This window comes from Falco cherrug, chromosome 1 (assembly GCF_023634085.1).
Source record: "Falco cherrug isolate bFalChe1 chromosome 1, bFalChe1.pri, whole genome shotgun sequence".
NCBI classification, from domain to species: domain Eukaryota; kingdom Metazoa; phylum Chordata; class Aves; order Falconiformes; family Falconidae; genus Falco; species Falco cherrug.
In genome coordinates this window covers 4,985,890-5,012,712 of record NC_073697.1, presented here as the reverse complement: position 1 = coordinate 5,012,712, position 26,823 = coordinate 4,985,890, and the positions used below count along the sequence as shown (strand labels likewise).

Below are 26,823 nucleotides of genomic sequence, written 5' to 3'. Positions count from 1 at the left end.
TGTGAGAGTGGGGCCCACTGGTGTCACCTGCCAGGGCCCTGGGGACACCTGTAGACCTTAATGAATGCTGAATGTGGATTCAGACCTGCTGAATGGCAGAGCTCAGAGGGCCGTGATCAGGGGCGCAGAGCCCAGCTGGGGGCCTGTAGCCGGTGGTGCTCCCCAGGGTCAGTGCTGGGTCCAGTCCTGGTCAGCCTATTCATCAGGGACCTGGATGAAGGGACGGAGTGTCCCCTCAGCCAGTTTGCTGATGATACCAAACTGGGAGGAGCGGCCAGTTCAGCAGAAGGCTGCGCTGCCCTTCAGCGAGCCCTGGACAGGCTGGAGAGCTGGGCAGGGAGGAACCTCGTGAAGTTCAACCAAGGCAAGTGTAAGGCCCTGCACCGAGGGAGGAACAACCCCAGGCACCAGCACAGGCTGGGGCTGACCTGCTGGGGGGCAGCTCTGCGGAGAAGGACCTGGGAGTCCTGGGGGACAGCAGGTTGCCCATGAGCCAGCAGTGTGCCCTGGTGGCCGAGAAGGCCAATGGTACCATCCTGGGGGTGCATTTGGAGAGGCATGGCCAGCAGGTCGAGGGAGGGGATCCTGCCCCTCTACTCTGCCCTGGGGAGGTCACACCTGGAGTGCTGTGTCCAGTTCTGGGCTCCCCAGTTCAAGAGAGACAGGGAACTGCTGGAGAGGGGCCAGCGGATGGCTACGAAGATGATGAGGGGCCTGGAGCATCTCCCTTATGAGGAGGGGCTGAGAGAGCTGGGGCTGTTTAGCCTGGAGAGGACTGAGAGGGGATCTTACCAGTGTCTACAAATACCTTAAAGGCGAGTGTCAGGAGGACGGGGCCAGGCTCTTTTCAGTGGTGCCCAGTGACAGGACAAGGGGCAACGGGCACAAACTGCAGCACAGGCAGTTCCTTCTGAATATGAGGAAGAACTTCTTTACCTTGAGGGTGGCACAGCACTGGGACAGGCTGCCCAGAGGTTGTGGAGTCTCCTGTGGAGATGTTCAAAACCCACCTGGATGCAACTGTGCAACCTGCTCTAGGAGAACCTTCTTTAGCAGTGAGTTGGACTAGATGATCTCCAGAGGTCGGTTCCAACCCCAACCATTCTGTGATTCTGTGATTAATGGTCCTGAGCAGCCTCACCTGGGACCCCCACCCCTGCCCCTGCCCTGTGGTCCAGGGTGCGGTCTGGACTACGCCATACCCAGCCCCATACCCTGCTCTCCCATGTTCTTGTTTTGATTTCCCTGGATGGAGCCTGGACAACATTGCAGGTAGTTGGTGGCCAGCCCCGTCTCCTGGATGGGCCCTAGACATGCGTCCCAGCCTTGTCTCCAGTCCTGGTGCTGGATCCTGCTGTTCTCCACTGGGTCTCTGCACGGACCCCAGCCCTGACTTGTCACCTCAGCTTGCACAGGGCTGTTGGCAAACCCCCGTGGTGCCACCTGCCCAGGTGCCCTGGCACTGCTCCTGGGGGAGAGCATTGCCTCTGCTGGAGTTGCCCTTGGCTCCTTGCTCGCTCCCTGCTATGGAGTGACCCCACTCCCTCTTCCTGCTCCGTGGCTTTTCCTGTCAGGGCTTAACGTTCCCTTTCTCAAGTGGATGAAACAATTACAAACACAAACCAAACATTATTCCATTTCCCACGAGGAAGAGGGTTGACAAGACATAAGTAACTATGCCTGCGCCACGGTCCCAGTGTGTCATGTTTTTTAATTGCAATATATGCTAGACATTTTGAAGTGCTTATTTACATAACATTTCTTTGGTTTTCTTCTCTTGAGATTCCGTGCGAGTGTTAGCAGATGCAGATACAGTATGGTAGAAGGCTAGGCAGTCTGTTTTGTATAAAAATGATACACGTGGGATAACCTGATTCGGTAGAGTGATGTGCATGCCCTGTAAATCAAAATAAAAACAACACAGCTAAGAGGCTGGTTGTTTTTTTCCTGGCAGACGCTTAACTTACTTTGTCAATGATAGCCAATGCACGTATATAAGAACAGTACTTCGGTATCAATATTGTTGGGAAAAGCAAATACCTGTGCTGAAAATTCTATAATATGCATAGATTGCTGAAATAGAAATGCTCTGTTTTGGGTAATCTATTTACAGGATAATTGCCCTGTTAATGTAATGGTGCTGGAGAGGAGTCCGAGAAAGCTGGTTGTTTTTCTAAAGATTGCCTTCTCCAAGCTCAGCAGTGGTCCATCCCAAAGCGCAGGCAGTCAAGCAGACTTTAGTCATCATTAGGGAAGCCACACCTGGAGCACCGTGTCCAGTCTGTGCTCCCCAGTACGAAAGAGACAGGGACATACTGGAGAGAGCCCAGTGAAGGGCCACGAATATGGTCAATGGACTGGAGGTTTCCTCATACAAGGCGAGGCTGAGCAATGTGGCATTGTTCAGTCTCAAGAAGGGAAAGCTTGGGGGTAGGGGGGATGCTTGTTGGTGTGTATAAATACCTATTTGGGGGGGAAAGAAGAGGGAGGCAGGCCCTTCTCAACAATGCCCAGTGACAGGACAAGAGGCAACACCCCCCCCCCCAAAAAAAAACCAGGGAGTTCCCTTTAAACAAGAAACCCAGAAACTCCTTTTGGATCTCTTTATTTATTATTTCGTTTATCTGATATACTTAATGAGAGTGGATTTCCCTAGTGAGATGGGTTTAGAGCCTGTATGCCCTGTACACTGATAAAAAAAGTTGGTGACATCTCAAATATAATTAAAAATGTGTATGTAGTTGCTAAAGGGTCCTAGCCCCCCCTGATCCACAGGAGCTCCAGGTTCGTTACCTCCCCTGTGTAAGATAGACAAAATCTGCAATTACAATATTGGACTATGAGCAGCTCCTACTTCCCTGTTGTCTATATATGTTTTTCTACATAGCTTGGTTGAGACTGAGCCTGTCTCTTCTCTGATAAGCTGGAAAAAAGCCAATTTCAGAGTAACATAGTCCCTGGATGTATAATCTGGTGAGTGTCAAGTAGGAGTAGATACCTGGCACTAGCGAGATGCCTATTTAAAAATTGCGAAGCTGGGACTTTTGCAATTCCATGTTGATGACAGGATTCATGAAAAGGTATGTAGGGGGGAAAGAGAGAGACTTTTTAGAAACCCTCTTTCCAGTGAGAGACAAGAGAAACTCAGTTCACTGAAGCTTCCCTGAGAGAGGGCTAAAACATGTGGTTTATGGCCTTTAGAAACCCAGATGTGGGGAAAAATGTGCTAATGAAGGATTAATTAGCATAGTAGAAACAAATCATAATGAGTTTTGGTGGCTGGCAGATGGAACCTAGAGGGACAAAACATGAAGTCACCAGCGCCTGAGATGGTCTATTTCTGCATCGCTTGATTCCTTCATGCAAAACCCTGGACCCAAGGCAAAAACCACGTGGCAGAGTCTGGCTGTGTCTATGTGAGCATGGCGTGTAGCGCGATAGGAACAAACCACCAGAGCCCAACCGCGGCAGCGCAGCTCATGTCCACGCCGCCTGGCTTTGCTCGGGATAGTTTTAGTGTTGCTACGGACTCCATGCCTGTTAGCAGCTGCAGTCAGGTCAAATGACCTTCTGGATTATGCGTTACCATTTTCCTTCCCTGAGAAAGGAATTTATTTTGCATTTCCGAGCCCCTCTCCAGCCTCAACCCAAGTGCAGCTAAATGGTGGCTATCAGCAGCTTCACAAGCGCCGTCTTCCTTTGTGCTAAGCAGTGAACACGGGCTGGTTCCCTTGCTAAAAACCTCGTTTCGCAGGAACTCCTGTGCCTGGCATAATCCAGTATGAACTGAAGCATCAGGAAACGGGGGTTACCTTTATGGAAAATATAGGTACCACCAATAATTTACAAAATATTTATACATATATTAAAAAAAAATCGGTTATTTCAAGTGTGTGTGTGGGTTAAGGCTATACGTAATATATATATTTTATATATATTATGTGTGTATATATTTTATGTATGTTGCGTATAGCCTTAACCCACACACACACTTAAAATAACTCAAGTAATACCTACAAAACACCGGGAAACGATGGCGATGCAGAGCGTGCAGCACAGCGGGCCCAAGAGGCGCGGGCGGATGATTTACAGGCCGAGGGGGCTGAGGCAGCGCAGGGCCAGGCGCGTCCCCTCAGGGCACTGACACCGCGTCCCCTCACACCGCCGGGCACTGCCACCGCCGGGCCCCACACACCGCGTCCCCTCACACCGCCGGGCCCCTCACAGACCAGCTCCAGCGGCGGCCAGCGGGTTACTCCCCGCCCCGCAGCAAGGTCATCGTCCTCTCCCAAACCCCTTCACAGCGCCACACGGGCCCCTGCAGCCCGCTCCCCCCGGGGGCAGAGCCGTAAGAGACGCTCCCCCCGCACCCTGTCATCTGGCCTTGCCAAGGTGTGAGGCGGCGGCCCCGCCGTGCCCGCGCTCGCCTCGCTGCCCCGGGCTTTCGCTCCGGTTTGTGCCCGCCGCCCTCACCGCGGTTTTGTAGGGCTTATTGTGGCAACCCCCGGCGCACCGGAGCGCTGCCCTGAGCGGTATGGGGTGGCGGCCGTAGCCCGTCCGCCGGCCCGGGGGCGGGGAGGGAGGCGCGGCGGGGCGGCCGGGGCGGGGGCAGGCCCAGGCCCTAGCGCCCGCCGGGCGGCGCGGGCGGGAGGGCGGGCGCAGGAGGCGGGATCGGCACACGCACACGCCGCTCCCGCCGTGCTCGGCTTAAATAGGGCGGCGTCGGGGGAGCCGCGCACAGCCGTGGTTGTTGTTGCCGCCGCCGCCGGGAGGTGAGCGGGGCGCGGGGGCACCGCCGCTGCCGCCCGGGGCGGGGGACGAGGCTGCGGGCCCGGCCGCGCCGATGGGCGGGCAGGGCTGGGGGCTGTCGGCCGTCAGGGACGCGCCGGCCGCAACTTGCCCGGCCGCCGCCGAGGCGGGCTGGACTCGCCGGGGCCTGCCGCTGCCGCCCGGCTCCGCGGCGCTGGGGCGGCCTGCGCGGCCACTGTCACCTGCGGGGCCGGGCGGTTGGCGAGGGGTGGCGGGTGCCGGCGGGGCCGTCCCGCCGCCGGTCCCCTCAGGCTGCCTCCCCGGGGTCGCGGTGTTTTCGCTTCCGCCCCGCGCTGGGATGAGCGCCCCGTGGAGCCGGCTCGGCTTCCCCTCGCACAAAAGCCTTCAGGAAAGCGTAGCCGGCTGCCTCCGGCCTCCCCCGGCGCTGCGGCAGCTCCGGCTGGCAGGGCATTGTTCGGGCTCCAGCGCTGCCCGCTCCCCCGGCACGGCACGGCCCGGCCCGGGGTAAACAACCCTGGCCGCGGGGTGGTCGCCGCGGCCGGCGCCGCTGTCGGGGCAGCGAAGCCCGGCGCTGCCCGGGTGCCCAGAGCCCAGCAGCAGGTAGCAGGCTGGGGAGCGCAGTGCTGCGTGTTGACCTGAGGGCTTTAATGTTTAGTTGCTTGGACCTCGTCCTCAAGTAGGCTGTTCTCACGGGCACGAATGCAGCAGGCACTTGAAGCAGCTTTTATTTTTGTTTTTCGTTTTAAGCGGTTGAGAGCGTGTATGGATATGTAGCGTAAGGCAAACTGGCCTAAAATGGAAGGTTGAGCGACTTTGACTTTGCAGGCCTCCCCTCTGCTGCTGGGTAGGACTTACAGTGCTACAGCGCGGGGATTTATCCTGGTTACACGGTGCTTTTGTTCTAGGATGCATACATTTCTCGTTCCTGTTGAACAGGAATTGCAACACTTGGAGTCTTCTGAATTTCTAAAGGCCATGTCGGTGAGCTGTCTGGGGTATTACAGACACCCTCTTGGACCTAGTAATCCATCTAAACGTATGCCTTGCTTGGGTGAGGGTCTGAGATATGATGGTCATGTCCTGTGATAGGAAGGAGTGACAGCTAAAGAAACTGCTGTAGAAACCCCATGGTTCTGATTCTGTAGATAGACCACAGCTATTCCACGCAGTGTTAGCAGATATTTTTTTTTTTTCATCTACATTGCTTTACAGGGAGCCATAGAGTTTTCTAAGCTTGCTCCGGAGTGTTTGTATTTGCATGTCTGCTTTGGACCATGCTCTCAAACTCACAAGCTGAGATTTCTCAGCTCAAGAGATCTGGATCAGATTTCTTGGATCAAGAAATTCTGAGTATAAGAAGGCATTATTGAGTTTACTGAAAAAGACTTATTTTACTCTTGCAACAGCAACAATATTAATAATGCAAAAACTGAGTTCTTCATGGAACCACATTGTTGGTACCTGATTCTCTAAACTGCAAGAGTATCTAGCTCACTTGTATTGGAATATGAAAATGACTGATGGGGAAAATCTATAGCTTGTAATTATAAGTAGCTGTTGTGTGTAGCATATTCAATTCAAGGTCTTGAGCAAAGGGCCTTGGCCTATTCTGTGGACTGCATGATTATAATGGATTGTAAAGGCAGCTTCTAAATCTGGTAGATGCTGGTTTGCAACTACAAATCTGCCAACATGAGGTTGGAAGTAAGTCTTCAGTTCTTGAAAAGCAAACCCCCAAGTAGCCTTTTGCTTCAAGGGCAAGTACAAGACTGGTATTGATAGAAAAAAGAAAGCAAATAATTCAAAATGGAAGGAAAGACAACTTCAAAATGGTTAGCTGGGTAAGTGACTCTCCTATTTCTTGAGTGAAGTCTGTGTAGCTAGCTGATTATCCTACCTCATTGCTCCAGTAGAAATGAATACCACATGAGATTTTTTTGGAGGAGATAGAGGTCGGTTATACTTTCTCTGTCCTGGGTGTGTTGATCTCCAGTGGGGGAGAGAGTAAATGGTTTCTTCTTTCTTTCCCCTCCAAGAAAACAACGCTTTGACTAATGTGAACAATAGAAAATAGTAGTAGGTTGGTTTTCTGGTTTGTTTTTCTAAGTCCTGATAATACATTTGGTAGAAATAGGTAGACTCAAAAAGGCTAATGGCACAAAATTTTTCAAATGTGCAGTAGAGAGGGGGAGAAAGATATTTTGGCTCAAGGAGATACATTGCTTGATAAATTGGGCTTCTGGTAGTCTGATGGATAGACTGCCTGCCGTATCCTACTTCCCTGCTGTGCTAAATTAGAAGTTTAGATATGTTAAATATTTTAATATGTTAAATATAGCCAGTGGTAACGCCCCAGAAGTCCTCACAATTAAGAGGGGAGACCGTTTGTTCATTGGTTTTGTGTGGGAGCTTACAAAGCCATGTGGCTCAAGGAAGCACTGCTGTACAACATTGACCTTTACAGGCAGTAGGCTGAACCCTGGCTGCAGATGAGGGGCTTGCGTTTCTGGAGATCCTGCCTGGCTCCTGCAACAAGGACACTTAATAACACAAGGCTTCTGCTCTTTCTTGCTACCTTCCATGCTGGGAGTTACTCAGCTACAGAGAGTAAAATATGATAGTAAAATATTCCCTTTTTTGTTAGGATTTTAATCTTAGTAGTACTGGTAGCTTGTCCAAAACTGACTGAAAACAGCATGCATGGTTTTATAGAGAGTTAGAGGAAAATTTTTAAATCTTTTTTTTGTAGTTGGACTCCTTAAGGTTTATAGCAGAAATGCATTATATTCTGTTTGGAGAAGATTTCTGGCTTTCTCTATGAATTTTTGTTCTTAAACCCAGAACTCTTAAGCTTGTTAGTTTGATACTGCATCTGCCTTGTTTTGAAAACTTGGCCTCCGCAGCTGGGCTGCGTTAATAACCTGGTAAGGATGGATTGGTTTCCTAGGAAAGCTAGAAGAAAATGCTTACTATCACTGACACAGAGGAAACGGGGATATCTTAATATCAGAGGTCAAGAGGTTGCTTTGTAGTCATCTTTCTTGTGATGCTGGTGTTGGGAGGTCACTTGGTGAATCAGTTGCTTCTTCTAAGTTCTTACTGATCTGTCCAGTCTCATAGTGCTAAGGGTTATGTTTATTTTTTTTAAGCACCCTTCTGAATGTAAACACTGTCTAGTGTGATGCAATGTGGTTTAGTGTACCTGACCCAGGTTGCCTTCTGCTAGACTTCAGGTGACAGAAGTATGAGTAAGGAAACTCATTCTTGCAGAGTCTTGGGTGAGCACTTGAAGCTGTGTGTGAACTTGATGTTGCATACTGGGCTTTCTGAATAAATAGCCTTTTCCTGGGAGGGAATGAATAATTGGTGTGGTCTACTCAAGCTGTTAATGTCACAAGAAAGCTGCTAGTTTGTAGCAGTTTGCTTCTGTAGGGTGATTTTTTTTTTATCTAAACTGTATTTAGATTGAGGTTAAATTAACAGAGTAATGTCATGATGTACTTGCAAATCCGTTGTAGGGGTGCAATTCTAATGAATGGTAACTTAGGCTGCAAAGTAGTTACTTGTGACCATCTTCTGTGGCCTTTGAAGATGAGAAACTGATAAGACTGTTTAGTGAGGTGTTGTGTGTGTATGGGCATGCATCAAAGGAAGCTTAAATTGATCACTGTCTCAAACCAATGCTTCCTACTAAAACGTTTTCCTTAATATACAGGGTTGCCAAGCGCTGCTGGAGGACTGTAGTTGCTCAAAAGGCATTGAGCAGGTTCTTGTCATGTGGTTCAGCTCCTGAACTTGAATAAACTCCAGTGACCTCATTGGTGTGCACTCAGATTACTTGTTGGACATCATTAAGAGGCAAGAATCCAGGTGCTGTTCCATTTGCCTACAGCCAAATGTCTGAGGACAGGGCTGTGACTCCCCTTGTAGATGGAGACAGTGATGCATCAATATCAGATGTAGTGCTCCTTAAAGGTTGTAGCAAGAGTCTTAACTTCAGTTGCTGCTTATTAGTAATCCCTATGGCCCAGCTGATGGGGCTGAATCCAGTTTGTAGGCTGCTGCCCTCCAGTCCTGCTTTGTCCCAAGTGCAGGAATAGCAACTGAACCAGCAGAGGCAACCTGAACCACTGCATGATGCCCTGTGGTTGCTCAAAGCCAGACTGGGGGGCTGAAAAGGGGTTGGAGGTGGTGAATATTAAGGACCTGCTGATTCCTCTCTGAATAATGGGATACATTCCTCGCTAACAGCTTTTTATTTTAGTTCCTCCCTTTTTACTGTTGCAGGAAAGTTGATCTGTCAGTTGCTGCTTTAAAAGGATTTATAGCTTTGAAGCCTGGCTGGGTGATCTAGGTGATTCTGGGTAAGATGAGATACTTTTTTTTTTTTTATGGTGGGGGGTAGGTGGAAGAGGAGGTCAGAATAGTGGATTAGGCTGTTCAATAGTACTTGATTTGTTCAGGGAGGTCCTTTGTGGCTAAGGAGAGACTGTCATGTCCTATATGACATGACAGGCTGCACTACAGGTGACATGTTGCTGTTGCATTTGTGTTATACAAAGCTTAAACGGAGGATCCTCCTTCAGGTTTCAATTACCTATGCTCCTTTGCTGTATCTTGAGGGTGGTTGTGGTTTCCTTACTGGTTAGTTTCGCTCTGTCGTAGATGGTTGCAAGACGGTCAAGTTACTGTCTTGACTGTAGGGCTGGGGAAGAAAGTCCTGGGAGCATCTGCATGCAATGTTTGGAGTTGCATGTTTTAAGGTGTAATATCACAACAGTCCGTCCCTTTCCCCAGCCATGCTGCCCTGTTTCCTCCTGGGACCTAGTGGCTATCTGGTCGTCCAGACAAGAGTTGATCTAGCTGAGGACTAGTATCAGAACTAAACCAGGAAAATGGTGTTTGCTAGATGACCTCCCTAGTGTGACTGTACAACCAGATGAGTGCCTGTCCAGCACAAAGAAGGTTTCAGGAGCATGTATCTGGCACAGGTTAGACTGACTGAAATTTAAGATGATTATAAATGTACTTTGAGATGAGGATTATGTATTTTATTCAAAAGAATTTCTCTTGTTAATAGTTTTGTTGCACCTGCTTTTATACTCAATAAAGGGGCTAGAATATGGTTCTGCACTTGCTCTTTCAAAGGATGAGTGAAGAAAGACTTAAGTAAAACAGAGATCTGTGGGAGCTGTGTAGCGTAACCTGTAACAGTAAGAAAACAGCAAACTGCAATGGCAAGTAGCTGTTGGGATAACCCAAAGGTATTATATGGGTGGCTGATCCCCTGCTCCAGCATATCCTAGTGAAAAAATCTTAGTGCCATGTTACCCATAATAAGAGATGGGCAGCTCGTCTTGCAGCTTTCTCCTGTCTGTAAGAGGCTGCAGAAATAACACAGCCACTTATTTTACACCAGGTAGTGGACCTGCCTTTATGGCAGGCCACTGCAGTGCTAGTGTGCTGTTCATCTAAATATTAGGATAGAGGAAGAGAGGCCGTTGGTTCTTGGGGTTGTTTTTCTTAGCAATACAGAAGCTGATGGCTGTTCTCTTCCGTTGCACTCGAACGATGTCTGGCTATGGATAGACAATAGGCAGGCTGCTGCCGGCTGTAAATAGCCCATTGTACACTGAGAGTAGGAGCAGCAAAGAACGGCAGAGTCCTGCCAACTTGGGTCGTTGCCTTGAGATACTGGCTCTGCTGTAAAGAATGAGTCTTGGGTGCTGTGGGCTGTGTGTGCGTGTGTGTGAGCAGAGAGTTGGCTTTGTCTCAGCCATACAGAGCTCCTTAACCAAATTGATATGATGAGTTCAGAGGGATGCTTTCATGGGCTGGATTTTTGGAACTGCTGTTTCTGTGGAGGTGGCCAGGACAGGTAGTTATCTCTGAAGCAGTTTTGCCCTGTTATTAAAACCACTTTCCTCTCTCTGTCTGGTATTGTTTCTAAACTTAGGAACAAAGATCTACTGGTTGTGTTGAGGAAAGTGCTTTTGACCTCAGACACTGTCCGTTCTGCTCTAAGATTTTTGCTATATGTAGCAACCAGAGTATCACAGACTGGTACTTATCAAGGATCTTCTTCCTTTGGGTCTCCAGCTGTGACTTATAATCATCTGCTGTGTCCTGGCTCACGCTGGGTCTGAGCTTCCGAGTCTATTCCTTGTGGTCCAGATCCTGTCTGGATGAGAAGCAATCGCAGGCCCCATGTCTGTGAAGACAGCATGGCTTTTTTGCTTGTCTTGAGTGAACAGACTTAGCTGGGTCCTTCCTTGAGGAAAAGGACTGCAAGCAAGATCCTAGCTCCACTGAGAAGATCTTTGTGTCTCAATCTAAAGGCTTTGAACTGCGCTCCCTGGCCACGGTAAAGACCCTGGATGTCTGATGTGATTGGAGCATGAGCCAAGTAAATACTGAGATGGATCAAGGAAGGATGAGAGGCATTGAAGCCTTCTTTCTTGATGGGGTGTGTTTGGATACATATGTTAAGAATGTGAGTTTATTCTCCCTGTTGCATTTGGCTTTGTCTTAAATACAGAAAATGGAGAGTTGGTAGGACTTGCAGATGGTGTTAAAGCTAGGAATTGCTTAGTCTGGGAGAAAACTCTGTCCTAACCTTGGCTTTTGTGCTGATGAGGCAGAAGGTATAATAAAAAAGTTATCCCTCAATATAAACCTAAGCAGTAAAACATATCATTAAGTAACTGATAACTTGTGGTATAACTGCTCAAGAGAGGTTTTATGTTTACAGGCTGCTCTACAAACAACTGGTCAAGGAAATGAAGAGTAGTGGTGGGTGTATCTTTGCTTGTCACCTAGGCTGAAATCATAGCAGCTCCTTGACTACAATGGGACTCTTACGTGAATAAAATGATCACGTTTACTTCAGTTATTGTTAGCTGTAATAGCACCACAGCCTTTTGAAAGAGTGTATCTCTAATTACATTGCCTTCCTAAATCATAGTGTGTGCACGGGACACATCATGACTAATGCAGAGAGAAAAGCAAGTGCCTTGTTTTAAGTCGAAGGTGTTTACTGTGAGGCTTGAGGAGGGAAAAGCTAAGCTTGCTTCTAGCCTTTACATACGTTATAGCCCCCTTTTATCTAGTTCCATAACATGGTGCCTCATATACACAGAATTAACTTGTAAGCCAAGACTTCCTTGCCGGAGTTACTTTTTATTCTTACTGTTCATCTGTGTATGTTAAAACTTGAGGTAGTTTTCATGCCTGCAATGCTAATGGGCATGATGATACATAAAAAGCAAGAGTATGGTAATCCTAACTGTTAAGTCGGTAATTCACTTTTTTTTTAATACTTTTATGCCAAGAGAAGGTGAAGAGGTTCCTTGTTAGCATATTCAGTTCATCTCTACCTTCCGTTACTACAGCCTGATGTGTTGTGGGTTTTGAGTATAGTCTGCTGTGTATTACAATGCAAATAGCCAAAAGGCATTTCTGTAGGGCGGCCCCGCACTGCGTATCTAGGTGATGCAGCCCTGTACCCTGAGGCTATGCCACAAAAGAAAAGTGGGTGGGAAAGGGCAGTGCCTGCAGACTGAGGAGCACTCTGTGGGTCTGGGACCCTTCCAGAGGTGGAACTTGATTCTATCCTGACACTGCTCCCATCCATGACTTTACTCCAGCCTGTCCTTCTGCTAACATTGTGAAACCGTGGGCCCTTTGAACCAATTTTTACAGCTTTTTTGCTGTCTCTAGCAAATCCTTGTCTAAATACTAGTTAGACTTTTTGTGAACTAGACAAGTCTTGTGTTGCCTGGTTGAATAACGGATTGCAGCAGTAAAGATTTCAAGGGCAGACTGTAAACTAGAGATTTTCCCATAGAAATGCAAAACCTTAGCCTGGTATGGTTGGTTTTAAAACTAATAAGCATATAATTCTGCCTGTCTGGATTTTGGTGTCTCCTGCAGTGGTGTGTTGTTACACAGTATGTTCTAACTATTTGACCACATATCCCGACATTCTTTAGGACATTTGTTTAACTTTATTGTCCATAGGAAATGGCCAGACCTACATTATCTAGGTCAACGCACCTCTGCTGTTCAAGCAAGCAGGAAAGCGTTGCTTCCCCCTGCCCCAGCCAGGGAGCAGCCATTGTCGGCCGGCCCTGGGTGGCATGGCAGGAGGCTGAGGTGGTGACAGGCACCGGTGAGCGCCGCTGCCAGCCGGGCTGGCGGCCGCCCTTCAGCGGGCGGTGGGGTGACCGGGTGCCGGCTGCCATTGGCCACGGGCAGGCTGGCCGCCTGCTGCTTACCTCTCACCCAGTGGGCAGGAGCTGGTGGGTTTGGCATGTGACAAACGTCCCGGGAGACCTTGGCTGTGGAGGAGAGCACCAGCTGAGCTGACTGCAATCCCTTTTTTCCGTGGCTGGTTATTTGCTGTGGAATATCCATGTCAGCGAGTGCTGGCGGGGAGCAGCCTTTTTCAGCTCTTCCTTCTGTGTGAACGTGAGAAATCAAATGTGCTTCCTGTGCTTGATTATATTGCTGTGTACTTCTGCCTTGGGCCTCCTTAGATGCTGCTTTAGGCTGCCTCATGACCAGAGATAAATAGCTGGCATGGTGCTAGGAGAAATGGGCAGCTTGCTAGCACAGAGGAGCTACAGGAGGTTACCAGCTTTGAAGGCAGCTTGTTGAAGTGAGCTTTCTGTGTGTGATTGAAGGGAGAGTAGAAAAGAGAGTTTATTTTACTGGATTTAAGAGATGAAAAATCCTGCTCCTGCTATGCCACCACAGGATTAGGATGCTCTTTGTTGTGTTAATCAAGGCAGGTTAACATTTTAGCCCTGCCCTTCCTCTCCTAGACTTCCCTGTTTGACACTGTTTGATCAGTCTTATAGTACAACTACTTATTTTGCACTTGTGAAATGCTGTCCTTTAACAAAACTTTTGCTTTTTTCTGAAACCTCCTGTCAGCCCCACCTGTTTTTCTGGACTATGAACCAGTAATTGCTTGCTTAATTGCAGCACATAAGCCTAAAGGTATTGCCTGCGTAGTGGCAGATCAAGTTATTTCGTTAGTGGGAAGCCAGTAGGATATATCACTCCCACAACAAGGGGGGGTGTGTTCAGATTTTTGTGTGTAACTTTCTTTCATATCACCAGATTCCAGCGTTGGGACAGCTGCACTGAACTGCAATGCAAGCACATGAGTTGTTTAGACACCTACGAATGCCAGAACTTGGGGATGTCAGACAGTATGTGCGCACCCTTCCAACAAATACGCTGATGGGCTTCGGTGCTTTCGCAGCTCTCACAACCTACTGGTATGCAACAAGACCAAAAGCACTAAAACCACCATGTGATTTAGCAATGCAGTCTGTGGAAGTAGAGGTAAGTGTCACTTGATGGATTTTGAAGCCTAAAGGTGGCATTCAGAGAGACAAAACACTGATTAACATAAGAGTGTTTCTCAACTTGTAGTGTGTGGGAAATACGCTTCGGGGCATGTTTGTGTTTTTTTTCTGAAATGTGGCTTGAACTCTCGGGTTTTTTTGGCTTTTCAAATTTGAAAACCGGATTGAAGTTATAGTGGTAGTAACTAGCATGGGAGAGCAAGTCTTTGGGCTGAGAAAACTGAGCTTCTGATCTGACTGGTGGCAGGAAACCTGTGCCCGTTAGAATTGGCACAGTGTGTTTTCAATTCCTGGCCACGTGTTTAGCTGATGACCTATAAAATTAGGTCTTGGGGTCAGAGTGAGTATGCTGCTGTATACTGATTAGGCTAGTACTTTTCTGTTATATATAGCTTATAATAGCTGACAGATGAGACTTTGTATTGGGTTACAAGCATGAAGGTGGTACTAATTGTCCTTAGATGATCTGCGGAATAATATATTAGTCCTGCGAAGAGATCCCAGCCATGGAGTAAGTTGAAATTAAAGCAGCCACCTGCTAAACTCTGGATGTGCTTAGTTTTTATCTTGTGCTGTTTAGAGGCAGACAGAGTTGCTATTGGGTGGTGTTTTTTTCATCGTGGAGTCAAATATGGAAACAGTCTGACTGGGAGTAACTGTTGCTTAGAAGCAAATATAGACAACTGATTACATGGCTGGGGTTTCCTGAGCAGCAGTCGTTATATCAATTCCCCTGTTCACTGCAGAGTCAAGATTTTACCGTTACTTCATTCTTTCAAGAGTGCCTCTGTATTTCTTCAGGCTGCACAAGGCGCTTCCTCCTTTTGAAGGAAGGAGACTGCTTTGAAAGGCTGTAATCTTCAAGGGAGATACTTACTAAATGTAGGATTGTAAGGCTGGCAGTATCTTTCATTGATAGTCAGAAACTACCACTGTATATTTTTGCATACATACTTGCAACTGAATTCTCCCTTTATAGCATTCTTCTGTGTGGATATACTGCATCTGGTTGTCCTGTATCAAATGCAATTAAGATGGCTTCTTGTGCTTAAGAGTAACATGACTACAAACTGATGAAATGAATGTGGCAGAGCAGTTTGGAATCTACAGCACGTAGTTTTCATGAAATTTAGCAAAGCAGATTCCTGTCATGGTCTCAAATTAGGCACTTCCTTTGCCATGTTTCATGATACTGAGGTTGAAGAATAAAGCATTAGTTGGCCCCTCCATTCAAAAGTTCAGTTAGTGCCATTTATTTTCAGATCATCTTCCCAGTATGGTATCCAGTAAGCTTGCTGACAGGTCATGTTACTATAGCAAGTAATGGTCTGCTGTTAGAAGTACACAAAGGGGAAACAAATATGCTCTGGCAATGTGATAATTGCCAAAAATGCCTCTTGTCAAGGAACACGTGTAGAGTAAGGATCCAGAGGTCAGATTTTGCTTATCTTGGTGATCTTTTCCCATCCTGACAGCAGCCACGTAGTGGATAGAATAATCTTGTAGAGCAGCCTGTTTTGGTGGCTGGAATTACCTAGCAGTGAAAGCTTTCCAGCTCTGGAGGGCCTCACTAGTTTGGTATAGACTTCAGCAAATTTGGGGAGCTTTGTATTAGAAGACAGTAAAATAGTGGCTCTTAACTGGCCATAAGCAAGCAATTTGTCACTGGTTTTATCTGAGATTCTTGACAGCAGTCTCAGTTCATTGCCTTTACCATGAAATAGCTCATCGCTGCTGAATTCTGTGATTGAAATCGTTGTTTGGTAGCATGAGACTTCACTAAACTACTTAATGCATCATTGATCCATGTTGTACTAATTACCAGCGTCTCTTTGATCAGAGCAAGATAGGTATAACAGCATTATTTTTCATTGCCTCTTTAGAAAATGCATTTTAATGGGAAGATGGATGAACAGTAGTAAAACTCAAAAACCAGCTGAGCATATTAGCATGTCTTGGAAAGAAGAGCTCAGATTTTGAGAACACATTGGAATGAGCAAGATCTATCCAGCTTTGTTTATTGACAGTGCAGATATAGCCCTTAATGTAATGTTGTAAACTGTACCAAACTAATCAAATGAGAATGTATGTTTTGAAGCAAGTTTCAAGTGCCTGTTAGAATTGATACTCTTATGACAATGGTAATGAGTGTAATAGAGCATTTGGGATTCAGTTTCTCACTGCATTTTTGTTTAGAATTTCACTTACCTGCATTCTCTTATACATGTGTTCAGCTATGTCACTTCTTATTGTCACTTCTACAGAAGAAAAGTATCAAATATTGCTCTCAGATTATGTCAACATTTTTTTCTGGCTTAGCAATACAATATTAAAAGACTTAGAGAGTAAGCAATGTGCCTCAAAAAAGACATGGCAGAAGGTAATTCCTCTTCTCTACTGTTCTGGTATCTAATCTACCTGTTCATTAATGGTAACAGTTTTGAACTATAAACAAGCTTCTGTTAATTTTTACTTGTGGCTTATTTCCTTGGCCTCTAACAAAGTTAGATGAAGTCGGTGACTGGAGTAGGGTTTCTACACGTTCTGGTAATAAATCTTCATAACATTATATGGGAGGGAAAAGGATCCTATTTATTTCTGTTATACGTCACTTCCCATCTCTGGAAAGCTTCGATTTGGTAAGCCAGGACCCAGTGATCCATTTTAACCATCACTGAATGAACGTAAAGATTGCACACTTAGTTGAATATTGGTATGGAGAGTTACTGAGAGTATCAGCTCTTCTAGAGTAGATACCATGATGAAAAGATACGGAGTATGATCTTTAAAGTATACATACTACAGTTAGGTTTCACTGAAAGAAACCCTCTTGTCTTCAGAGCTCCCAACCTGATCTCTCTTCAGGGGATCTTCTCAGAGGTAAGGTGAAAATCTCTCAGGATCCACTTTAATCTTGTCTCCCCTCCTACTGACAAGGGACTAATGAAGAGCAATTCTAAATAAAGTCTGACTAGTGTGAGACTGTATTGCTGAGACTTGTGCTACATTAATGGTAGAAATAGGGTATTAGTCCTATGCTCCAGACCACTGATCATCTTTGAAGACCTCTGCTGGCCCCTCTCCAGCAGTTCCCTGTCTCTCTTGAACTGGACACAGCACTCCAGGTGTGACCTCCCCAGGGCAGAGTAGAGGGGCAGGATCCCCTCCCTCGACCTGCTGGCCATGCCTCTCCAAATGCACCCCAGGATGGTACCATTGGCCTTCTCGGCCACCAGGGCACACTGCTGGCTCATGGGCAACCTGCTGTCCCCCAGGACTCCCAGGTCCTTCTCCGCAGAGCTGCCCCCCAGCAGGTCAGCCCCAGCCTGTGCTGGTGCCTGGGGTTGTTCCTCCCTCGGTGCAGGGCCTTACACTTGCCTTGGTTGAACTTCACAAGGTTCCTCCCTGCCCAGCTCTCCAGCCTGTCCAGGGCTCGCTGAAGGGCAGCGCAGCCTTCTGCTGAACTGGCCGCTCCTCCCAGTTTGGTATCATCAGCAAACTGGCTGAGGGGACACTCCGTCCCTTCATCCAGGTCCCTGATGAATAGGCTGACCAGGACTGGACCCAGCACTGACCCTGGGGAGCACCACCGGCTACAGGCCCCCAGCTGGGCTCTGCGCCCCTGATCATGGCCCTCTGAGCTCTGCCGTTCAGCCAGTTCTCAATGACCCCACTGTCCCCTCGTCTAACCCACTGAGCTTACCTGTGAGGGTGTTATGGGAGACAGTGGCAAAAGCCTTGCTGAGGTCAAGGCAGACAACGTCCACCGCTCTCCCCTTGTCTACCCAGCCAGTCATTCCATCACAGAAGGCTATCAGGTTGGTCAGGCATGAACTACCCTCGGTGAATCCACTTTGTCTGTCCCTGATGACCTTCTTTTTCTCCACATGCTTGGAGATGACCTCCAGGATGACCTGTTCTATCACCTTTCCAGGGATGGAGGTGAGGCTGACGGGCCTGTAGTTTCCTGTGTTGTCCTTGAACTTTTTGAAGACTGGAGTGACACTGGCTTTCCTCCAGTCCTCAGGCACCCCTCCTGTCCTCCATGACCTTTCAGAGATGATGGAGAGTGGCTGGGCAATAACAGCTGCCAGCTCCCTCAGCATTCAGGGGTGCACCCCATTGGGGCCCATGGATTTGTGGGTGTTGGTTTTGCTCAAGTGATCTGTCGTGTGATCCTCCTCAACCAAGGGAAAGTCTTCCTTTCTCTGGACTTTCTCTCTTGCCCCCAGGGTCTGGGAAACCTGAAGGCCGGCCTGGGCAGTAAAGACTGGAGCAAAGGCAGCGTTCAGGAACCCCACCTTCTCTGGGTCCTTTTGTCACCAGGGCACCCACCTCATTCAGCAGTGGGCCCACATTTTCCCTAGTCATCCTTTTGCTATTCATGTACTGTAGTCCTTGATATCCCTTGCCAGATTTAATTCCAAATGGATCTTAGCCTTTCTCATTGCTTCACTGCATGTTCTGATACCATGCCTGTATTCCTCCCAAGTGGCTTGTCCCTTTTCTACATCCTGTAAGCTTCCTTCTGAGGTTTGCCAGAAGGTGTTTGCTCATCCATGCAGGCCTCCTGCCCCTTTTGCTTGATCTTAGTCATAGGAATGCACCTATCTTGAGCTTGTAGGAGGTGATGCTTGAATATTAGCCAGCTGTCTTGAACTCGCCTACTTTCTAAAGCCCTAACCAAGGACCTTCCTGGAGGAATCCTGTGGAAGTGGCCGAAATTAGCTCTTCTGAAGTCAGGGTTGCAGTTCTACTTACTACCCTGCTTCCCTCATGCAGGATCCTGAGCTCCACCATGTCACGGTCACTGCAGCCAAGGCTGCCCCCAGCCCTCCCATCCTCAACCAGTCCTATGTTTGTGACTACAGTGTCCAGGAACACACATTGCCTTGTTGGTGCTTCTACCACCTGTGTCAAAGTTACTGTCAGTGCTCTGCAGGAGCCTCCTGGACTGCATGTGCCTAACTGTGTTGTCTTTCCAGCAGATATCAGTCTTCCTTGGGAACCAGAGCCTGTGATCATGAAGCTACCTCCAATTGTCTGTAGAAGGCCTCGTTGACTTCCTTATCAGGTGGCCTGTCATAAAGTCCCACAACAGTGTCCCACATGTTGGCCTGCCCCTTAATCATTACCCATAAGCTTTCAACCTGTTCTGCATCCACCCCCTAGGGTGAGCTGGATGCATTCTAGTTGCTTCCTCACATAAAGAGCGACTCTACCACCTCGGCTTGCTGGCCTGTCTTTCCTAAAAAGTACATAGTCGTCCATGACAGCATTCCAGTCATGCAATAGCTGAACAGCTTTGGCTATTGATTTGAATGCAAGTGTATGCCTGTCAGATATATTAAATCTTGCTTTAAAAACCCAAATACTTCTGTTTGGCTCCAGTTCTGCTAAAGCATGTAGAAGGATAGGATATAAATAAACACTAGGATGTCAGCATTTTCTAGTAGTAAGAGTTTGGATTTGTGACGCTGACTTCACGCACACACACACACACACCCCCCCCATTAAGTTATGAATTTTAGCTGTTGTGTGCTTACCTAGGGATCAGCATGCTTAAAATTATTAAATTATATGGCTGGTTTGAAGACTAGTTTGTATTTCTTGCTCCTCAGAATATACATGTTGGTGACCTAAGCACCACTTATAGTATACTTTCCATCTTGGGGAAAATAGAAATTGGGTCTCTTGCCTCGGAGGTGTGGTGGAACCAATAGTGTGTCTTGACCTTACTGCTAATCCTGAGCAGCCTGTGTCAGCAAGAAGCAAACCCAAGGCTTGAACAAAAGCAACTATCCTGTTATGCGACCCAAACAGGCACTGACAGAGTAATATAAGCCTCTGTAGAATAAATCTGTTTCCTTCAGCTGCTGCTATTCTGAACCAATGCCAAGTTTTTACTTAGTGTCCAGCATTTGTTATGTAGCGGGTCAGTTTCCTGCAACTCACTGAGCTGCTGCAAGGGATGCCTTCCATGTGTAACGAGAGGCTGTTGTGTTAATCAGATTTTATTTCCTGGCTCCTTTAAGAACACTTTGGTAAAACTGGCAACCCTTTTGAGTGCTTACTTTTGTACTGGACAGATCTGTTAGATCCCATTAAAATAACTTTTGTGAAATCAGTGAAACATTCCAGTCCTGAGATTCAGATGTTTGGTGGTTGTAATGACCAGTGATTTTTAGAAAAGTTTGCAGCAAAGAGACCTTTCCCTGATATTGACCAATATTCTGGATAAGGACCCTTTGGACAGGTTCTTAAAACAGCCATTCTTGCTACTCTCAAGCAAAATGTGGACCGATACTATAGTATTGTCTAGTAGATGAGTTCAAACTGAGAGCATAAGGCGGCATCTAAATGACCTTCAGCATATTCACTGCATCTCTGAAGAATAACATTGAGCTCATGATGGTCTTAGCCCAGGGAGCTGGGTGTTTTCCAGAAAAAACTCTTACTCTAGGGCTGTTAGAAGTTCACTTAATTCTACCGTGGGGAAAAAAAGAATTGGGTAAGCAAACCCCCACATTAGTTGTGTTTTCCTTTACTAAAAATCATGAGAACTGATGGGGTCTTTTCAGTAGTAGCCTATTACAGAGTTTTGTGGTTGGTGGTTGTTTTTTTTCAGAAGGACAGTTCAGTCAGTGTTGTATCGAAGCAGTATGCCGTCTGTCTGATAATCCTCATCCTCAAATTTGGTTAGTGCCTTAGGCTCTGCAAAAACTGCTTTTGTGGTGCTGTGTAATACGGCATGTAAGCAAAACAGCAGTAGCTCAGATGAGTTGAAAACAAGTATTTCTTGACTGTTACCAAGGAATGGCTTAGAATATTATATGTCACTTGAAACGGGAATTGTAGCACATCAAACATGGTGCATGTGATACATTGTACTTGTTGACTTGACCTACAACTGTGGTTACAAACCAGGTTCTGTGATCTTCCTCAGGTTAGCTGAGGAGGTGGTAAAACTGGGAAAATCTAGAGGCTGACCTTGGTTATCAAAGATCTGTGAAACCAGTCCAATAAAGCAAGCAGTCTTGTTTTTATTTCCAGGTGGAGGCATGCGCTAGTGATCTGTTAATTTCGTATAGGGTAGATGTTGGTCTGAGTGCAAGTAGGCTCTTGAGTTTCTAATGTTACAAACTTTCAGAGGTAAGCCAGTCATTAACTTGTTCTGGGTCACGTTCACAATGTAAGTTTCTGCTTACTGTCAAAGGAGTGGCAAGCACTGCGTTAGGCTTGGTGTTTTGCTAAAACAAGTTAGACTTGTTTCAGTGTTGAAATATTTCTTTTCTCTCTGTGCCTTTTATAATGTGCTACCTCCTTTCTGTGGACGTGGGCAATATGACATCTTCTGCAGATAAACCGGAGGTTATCTAGCTTCTGCGTGGAACAGATGTTTTCTGGTCTTCCAGAATAGTTTGAAAACAGGAAAATAAGCCAATGGCTGGGGAGGGCCTATGATTGCATATGAATAGGTTTTTGACATTGTGGATGATGGACAATTCAGGCACAGATTTAGTTAGTCCAGGATTTGACTTGTGAAAGAGCCGGGTGTTGACTACAACCACTGATAAGAGAGGGAATCTTACGCAAAGTTTACCCAAGACCCTTTGTTTAACCACTAGGCTCTCCCTGCGAAGAACTTGCTTGTAGGACCCAATAACTGTGGTCCAATAGTACTTGCGTAACTGCAATTTGTGAAACCTGATTGATAGAAAATGAGATTATTTCATCAGTTAATCTAAAAAAGGTGATGTTAAAACTATGAACTACTAAATTCTTGTATCGACTTCCAATTGTAGCCTATATAAATGCTTACCTGCTGAAAAATGGTGATTTTAATCTTCAAGGTAGTACTGTCTTGACTGCCTCTAACTAGAGATCAGGGGGAAACCTTTTTTTGCAAGCTGGAATTAAAAAATTGAGTCCTTTAATCCAATTGAATCTGCCATGGAGTATTTTACTTATGAAAACACTTGTTTAGGGTGTTGTTGGCCACCCTTAAAATCCTTTAGACTTTGAAACCATAGTTTGAAGCGTGATTATGTTTTGTAATCTTAATTGGAAAAGGAGATTAGGATCTCAGCATTAATATTGTATCTAGAGAGCTCTGAGGCTGGAGTGATTTAGAAAGCTTGATGGAATTAATTATGCTATATCCTGCAATAATAGAGTAAAACTTTTCTTAAGAAAACCTGTGTGTCTAGTAAGGACTGTCTAAGGGTGTTCTGTTGTTCTCATTGGTTCTGCGTATTGTAGGTAGCTGAGGAATGAGACTTTGCCTGACACGTTTTTAGTAATGCAGGGAGCAGTCTGATTCTTTCAATGATGTCCTAGGAAACCTTGCAGAGATCTCTCCTCTGGTGGTGAAAAGGAACAGTTGTCTCAAGCAGAATTTGCCAAGGCTCATAACTAAACTTAACGGATAAGGTGATTTTATTCCTTCAGGAAATTAATTTATAACCAAATGTGTCTAACCTTCCTAATTGGTTTTCTTAGGGTGGTGAGCATGCTCGAAGGTCATCTCTTCTTAACAGTGATGAACTGTTGGTTTGCTACTACGATGATGTGAGGACAGCTTATGATATCTTCCAAAGGGGTGTGCAAGTATCAAGTAAGTCTAAAATTAAAATCAATATTTTCAAAAATAATGTATAGAACTAAAGGTCTGGGCTCTCTTGAAGTGGAGTTGGGGATAGGGGATATCTACCTAACAATAAAAATGTATTAAGTGAGCATTCTTGAAGGCAGATTTAACTGTGATCTCCTGTGAAGCAGAGTTGTGTGAATGAAGTCAGTGCTGTGCTCCTTAGCCTAAGCTAACCTTGTTGCCTCTGTCCTTCCCCAGCTTCCCTCCCTGTCTCCCCTCTAAAAAATAAAACCAAAAAGTTTGCCTTCTGAAGCTGTCTGCAAAAAATCTAGATGCTTAACACTGAGAGTGTGGTTAGTGTGGTGTCAGGACAGAGGAGTCAGGGGTTGAACTTTGATTAACTTTTGGTTATCTTTTTTAGATAATGGTCCATGTCTAGGTGTTAGAAAACCAAACCAGCCGTATGAGTGGATCTCCTATAAAGAAGTAAGTAGTCTGTCTAACTTAATGCTTTTGCTTGCTGAGACCATTGTTACAACATCCAGTAATGCAGTATAACAAATCTTAATCATTTGTAGATGTCTTAAAATAGTAGAAGAATATTGCAGAAAGGTTCTAGTTCCTATTACAGTATCTTAAAGGAACAGCCTCAAATATGTGCAAGGTGGAGAAGAGTATCTCCTTCGCTTACTTTGTTTATTAACAGTTTTATTACAGAATTTTTTGAGTTACCTTGGCAGCTTTCAACACCTCATTGCTGATGTTTAGAGCTTGGACACTGTGGCTGCAGCTTTGAAGTAGTATTCAGGGACTCTGACTGCTGCTACTTCAGATGTTTGCTTCTGAAAGTGTCATTTTACACCGGGCAAAGTTCTGTCTACAGATGTTGCTTGTGCTTCTTGACAATGTGTTCTCCACAGTGCTGAATGATGGCTGGAGAGGGCGTTAGGCTTCTAACTAGCAGCATGCTCCTTCGTGATTGCTAAAAATACTTTATGCAAATGCTTTAACAGCTGTGCACTTTCAGGTTGTTCCTGATTTAAGCAGTTATTGTCTCCAAATTTGCATAAACCTCTCCTGCTGCTGCATACTGTTAAGGTCATTAAACGCCTTTTGCGTGTATCAGACCTCACTTTTTTCAAGGTGATTTTGCTGGGCACATGTAAAGTGCAACCTCTCTTTAATAAAGCTTTGCAGTTTGAGTCATGTGACTAACATGGATTCAGGTCATGTGCTGTATGGAAAGAATTTAGGAAATTGCCTTCCCAAGCTGTGTTTGTAGAACTAGCTGGGTTTTGCCTTATTATTCTTACACTTTTTGAAGGGAAAAATGCTATTCCCATAGGCACTGAATGAAGCAGAAGGATGGCATATGTAGTACTTGTGACCGAGCAGAAATATAATGACGAATCATTCTAGGGTCACTTCTAGGGTTTAATACAGATAAAACAGCCTTTTCTGTGTATGTGGGCTTAAGACTTAAGCTTACACTTAACACTTTCAAGTCAAGCTGGATTGTCTCTTCTGCTGCGTATTAAGTGTAAGTATAGTATCTACAATCCACGTGGTGTAATTGCACTGCAGTATTCAGGTTATCAAAGTCACAGAGGGCATCCAAAATAGTTTTACTTCATACTAGTTATTGGTTTGGGGTTTTTTGTAAGACTTAAAGTAAAATAATGTTGAAGGTTATATACTGATGAGCTTGCTCTCTTTTTGGTTTTTGTCTTCTGTCTTTATTTGCCTCTCTAGGTTTTAGACAGAGCTGAGTGTGTGGGCTCTGCATTGCTCCATCGAGGCTTCAAACCATCTCAAGTTCAATATGTAGGAATCTTCTCACAAAACAGACCTGAGGTAACTTAATTGACAGTGTGTATCTTGGTGGCCTAGCTGCTGTAGAAGTGGCCACTCCTATATCTGTTGCTTTTTGGCAGTGTACTGATCTTCACTACTACGAGTGCATTTGGTGTTGGGAAAAGGTTACAGGCTGGTATTGTAGACTCACAAACCATAGACATGGCATCTTCAGCTAAGAACCAAAACTGATGATTGACACAAGTGTTGGTGTCTTATATTGTTTTTTTGCTCCCAGAGCTGAATGCAGAAGGCTGGAGAGCAAGAAGAGAATCGGGGAATCCAGAAGAACTTAACTAATTCTCTTTCCTTTCCAGTTTATAGAGGATGCCTGTTTAATGGGAAGCTAGTGTGGTACTTGGTGAATGTAATCATCACTTGCTTTAACATAAAAAGTGATGTTAGAGTACAAGGTAATTTAAAGTGGTTGGAAATCACAAGGAGGTGTTTAAACCCTTCAAAACACAAAGAAACACGTAACTATTAAATACTTGGACAAATAGAAGATGGCTAAAGGTGATAGTTCTATCTCTGCCAGAAGCCCTGGGCACAAAGATTCTGGGAAGGAGAACTGCTGATGAAGGCAAAAATCGAAAATTAATTGTAGTTTAATAAAGGGACAGAAAGACTAAAGAAAGTGACATAAAGATGATCACCTGACAAAGCAAAATGATGTTATGAACCTGAGAACTGTGGGGAGATTTAGATTGATTAGCTAGTGTGTCCATTTTAACTCAGAAGTCGTTCCAAATTGCTGTTTCTAAAAATGTTATGAAATAGGAAAGATTTCTTCTCTAGACTTGTTTATTAAATCTATATTATAGGACTGAATTTTTCTAACCTATGTTTATGTGCTTAGTAGCTGAAGCTAGTACTTGCTGCGCTAAGCTAGTTCAATCCAAATCTGTATTAACACAGGAGACTAGTTCTTAAATTTTGTCAAAAATATGCTGTCCCTCTTGATAAATTTCCCAGCTGGATGCCATTATCTGGAGCCATCTACAGTGTTGACAGGGTTATAAGTTGTATCAGTGTCTCGGTCATGCTGGACAACAGCTTGCTGTTGGATTCCTTCTGATTTCAGTTTGTCACTGAGCCTTCTCTGCTGTCATTAAAATGCAAGCTGTGTGACGAGTGACCTTCACCCCATTCCTCCTCTCCCAACCTACACCACAAAAAAACCCCTAACTCTAGCCTTGTACAGATGAAGAAAAATATTTTTTTCCAGACTCTTCAATCTGTAGTAGTTTGCTGCTGGGATTTTCCTGCTGGAATTCCAGTTCTAACAGCTACAGTTTTTTTTCTGTAATTAAAAAGGCTGGGATATCTCCAACTAGGAGGTTGTTAAATGACCTGATATTACAGACTCTGCAGTTCAGTCTCCTGTGCTTGTAACATTAGGAACTGGAAGTAAAAAAGGGAGCCAGGTGTTAGTGTTGTGCCAGTTTGAACTGTTTCTCTATAGACCTATAGTCCTCAACTGCTGGGTCAGTGCGTTTTCTGAAGGAGAGCACGGTAACGTGGTCTGCATTTGGATCACAGAGACAAAATGTGCTTGAGTTGCATTGCTCCAGCAGGCTTTGAGTTGGGTCTGGAATGAGCTGGAAAGACTTGTTTAAACCAGCAATTATAAATCTGGGATTTTCCCTGCTGAAAAGTACTGGATGGGTGTTGTGACATCTCCAACATAATCGCTAATCCAGACAGGAGATTATGTGAAGTTGGTTTTTTTGGGTGTGAAATGATTCACATTTGTCAGTTCAGGGAAAAACTGGGAAAATCCCCTAATGGGGAAAATCCTAGCATGTTACGTGCTTAAATAGTCACTGAAAACCAAACTTGGATTTAGAAATAAAAATACTACTTTCTGTTTTTGTAACTTGAAAACAGATCATCTCTTCCACAAGCAAGGAAGTTGTTCTGGATTGAGAAAACAGGACACTGAGATAGTGTCCCTTAATTCAAGATCAGAGCCACATCAGAAAAAGCAAACTGAAGCTTTCAGACTGTTGTCTGTATTCAGTACTAGTTGCTGGCTTGGGCTTTGAGAGAGATCTCGAGTGTCAAGGTTTGATATTGGTATTTAAATACTCTTAACTTTAGGAGCAAAAATGGAAGTAAAATGTCTTTGTAGTCCAGAAAATAAAGTTGTATTGAGAATGGAGGCTGCAACAGAAGCTTTTATCGCTGTATGCAGCTTTTGAAGTCCACTGTAGTAGACCCCCACTC

The 26,823-nt window shown here is 45.6% G+C and overlaps 1 protein-coding gene across 2 annotated transcripts in view; it reads left to right on the top strand.

Annotated features, from left to right (window-relative positions):
* Window positions 1–4,650: 4,650 nt before the first annotated feature.
* ACSL1 (acyl-CoA synthetase long chain family member 1) overlaps window positions 4,651–26,823 on the top strand; it is a 42,696-nt gene continuing 20,523 nt past the window's right edge. The window contains exons 1-5 of one of the 2 annotated variants that reach the window (XM_055708736.1): window positions 4,651–4,772; window positions 13,897–14,124; window positions 22,650–22,764; window positions 23,162–23,226; window positions 24,493–24,594. In XM_055708736.1, the coding sequence (XP_055564711.1) occupies window positions 13,930–14,124; window positions 22,650–22,764; window positions 23,162–23,226; window positions 24,493–24,594 (477 nt within the window). In that variant the 5' untranslated portion in view covers window positions 4,651–4,772; window positions 13,897–13,929. Of the gene's footprint in view, window positions 4,773–9,057; window positions 9,135–13,896; window positions 14,125–22,649; window positions 22,765–23,161; window positions 23,227–24,492; window positions 24,595–26,823 lie in introns of those variants that run through there. The other variant, XM_005445354.4, reaches the window with a different exon arrangement.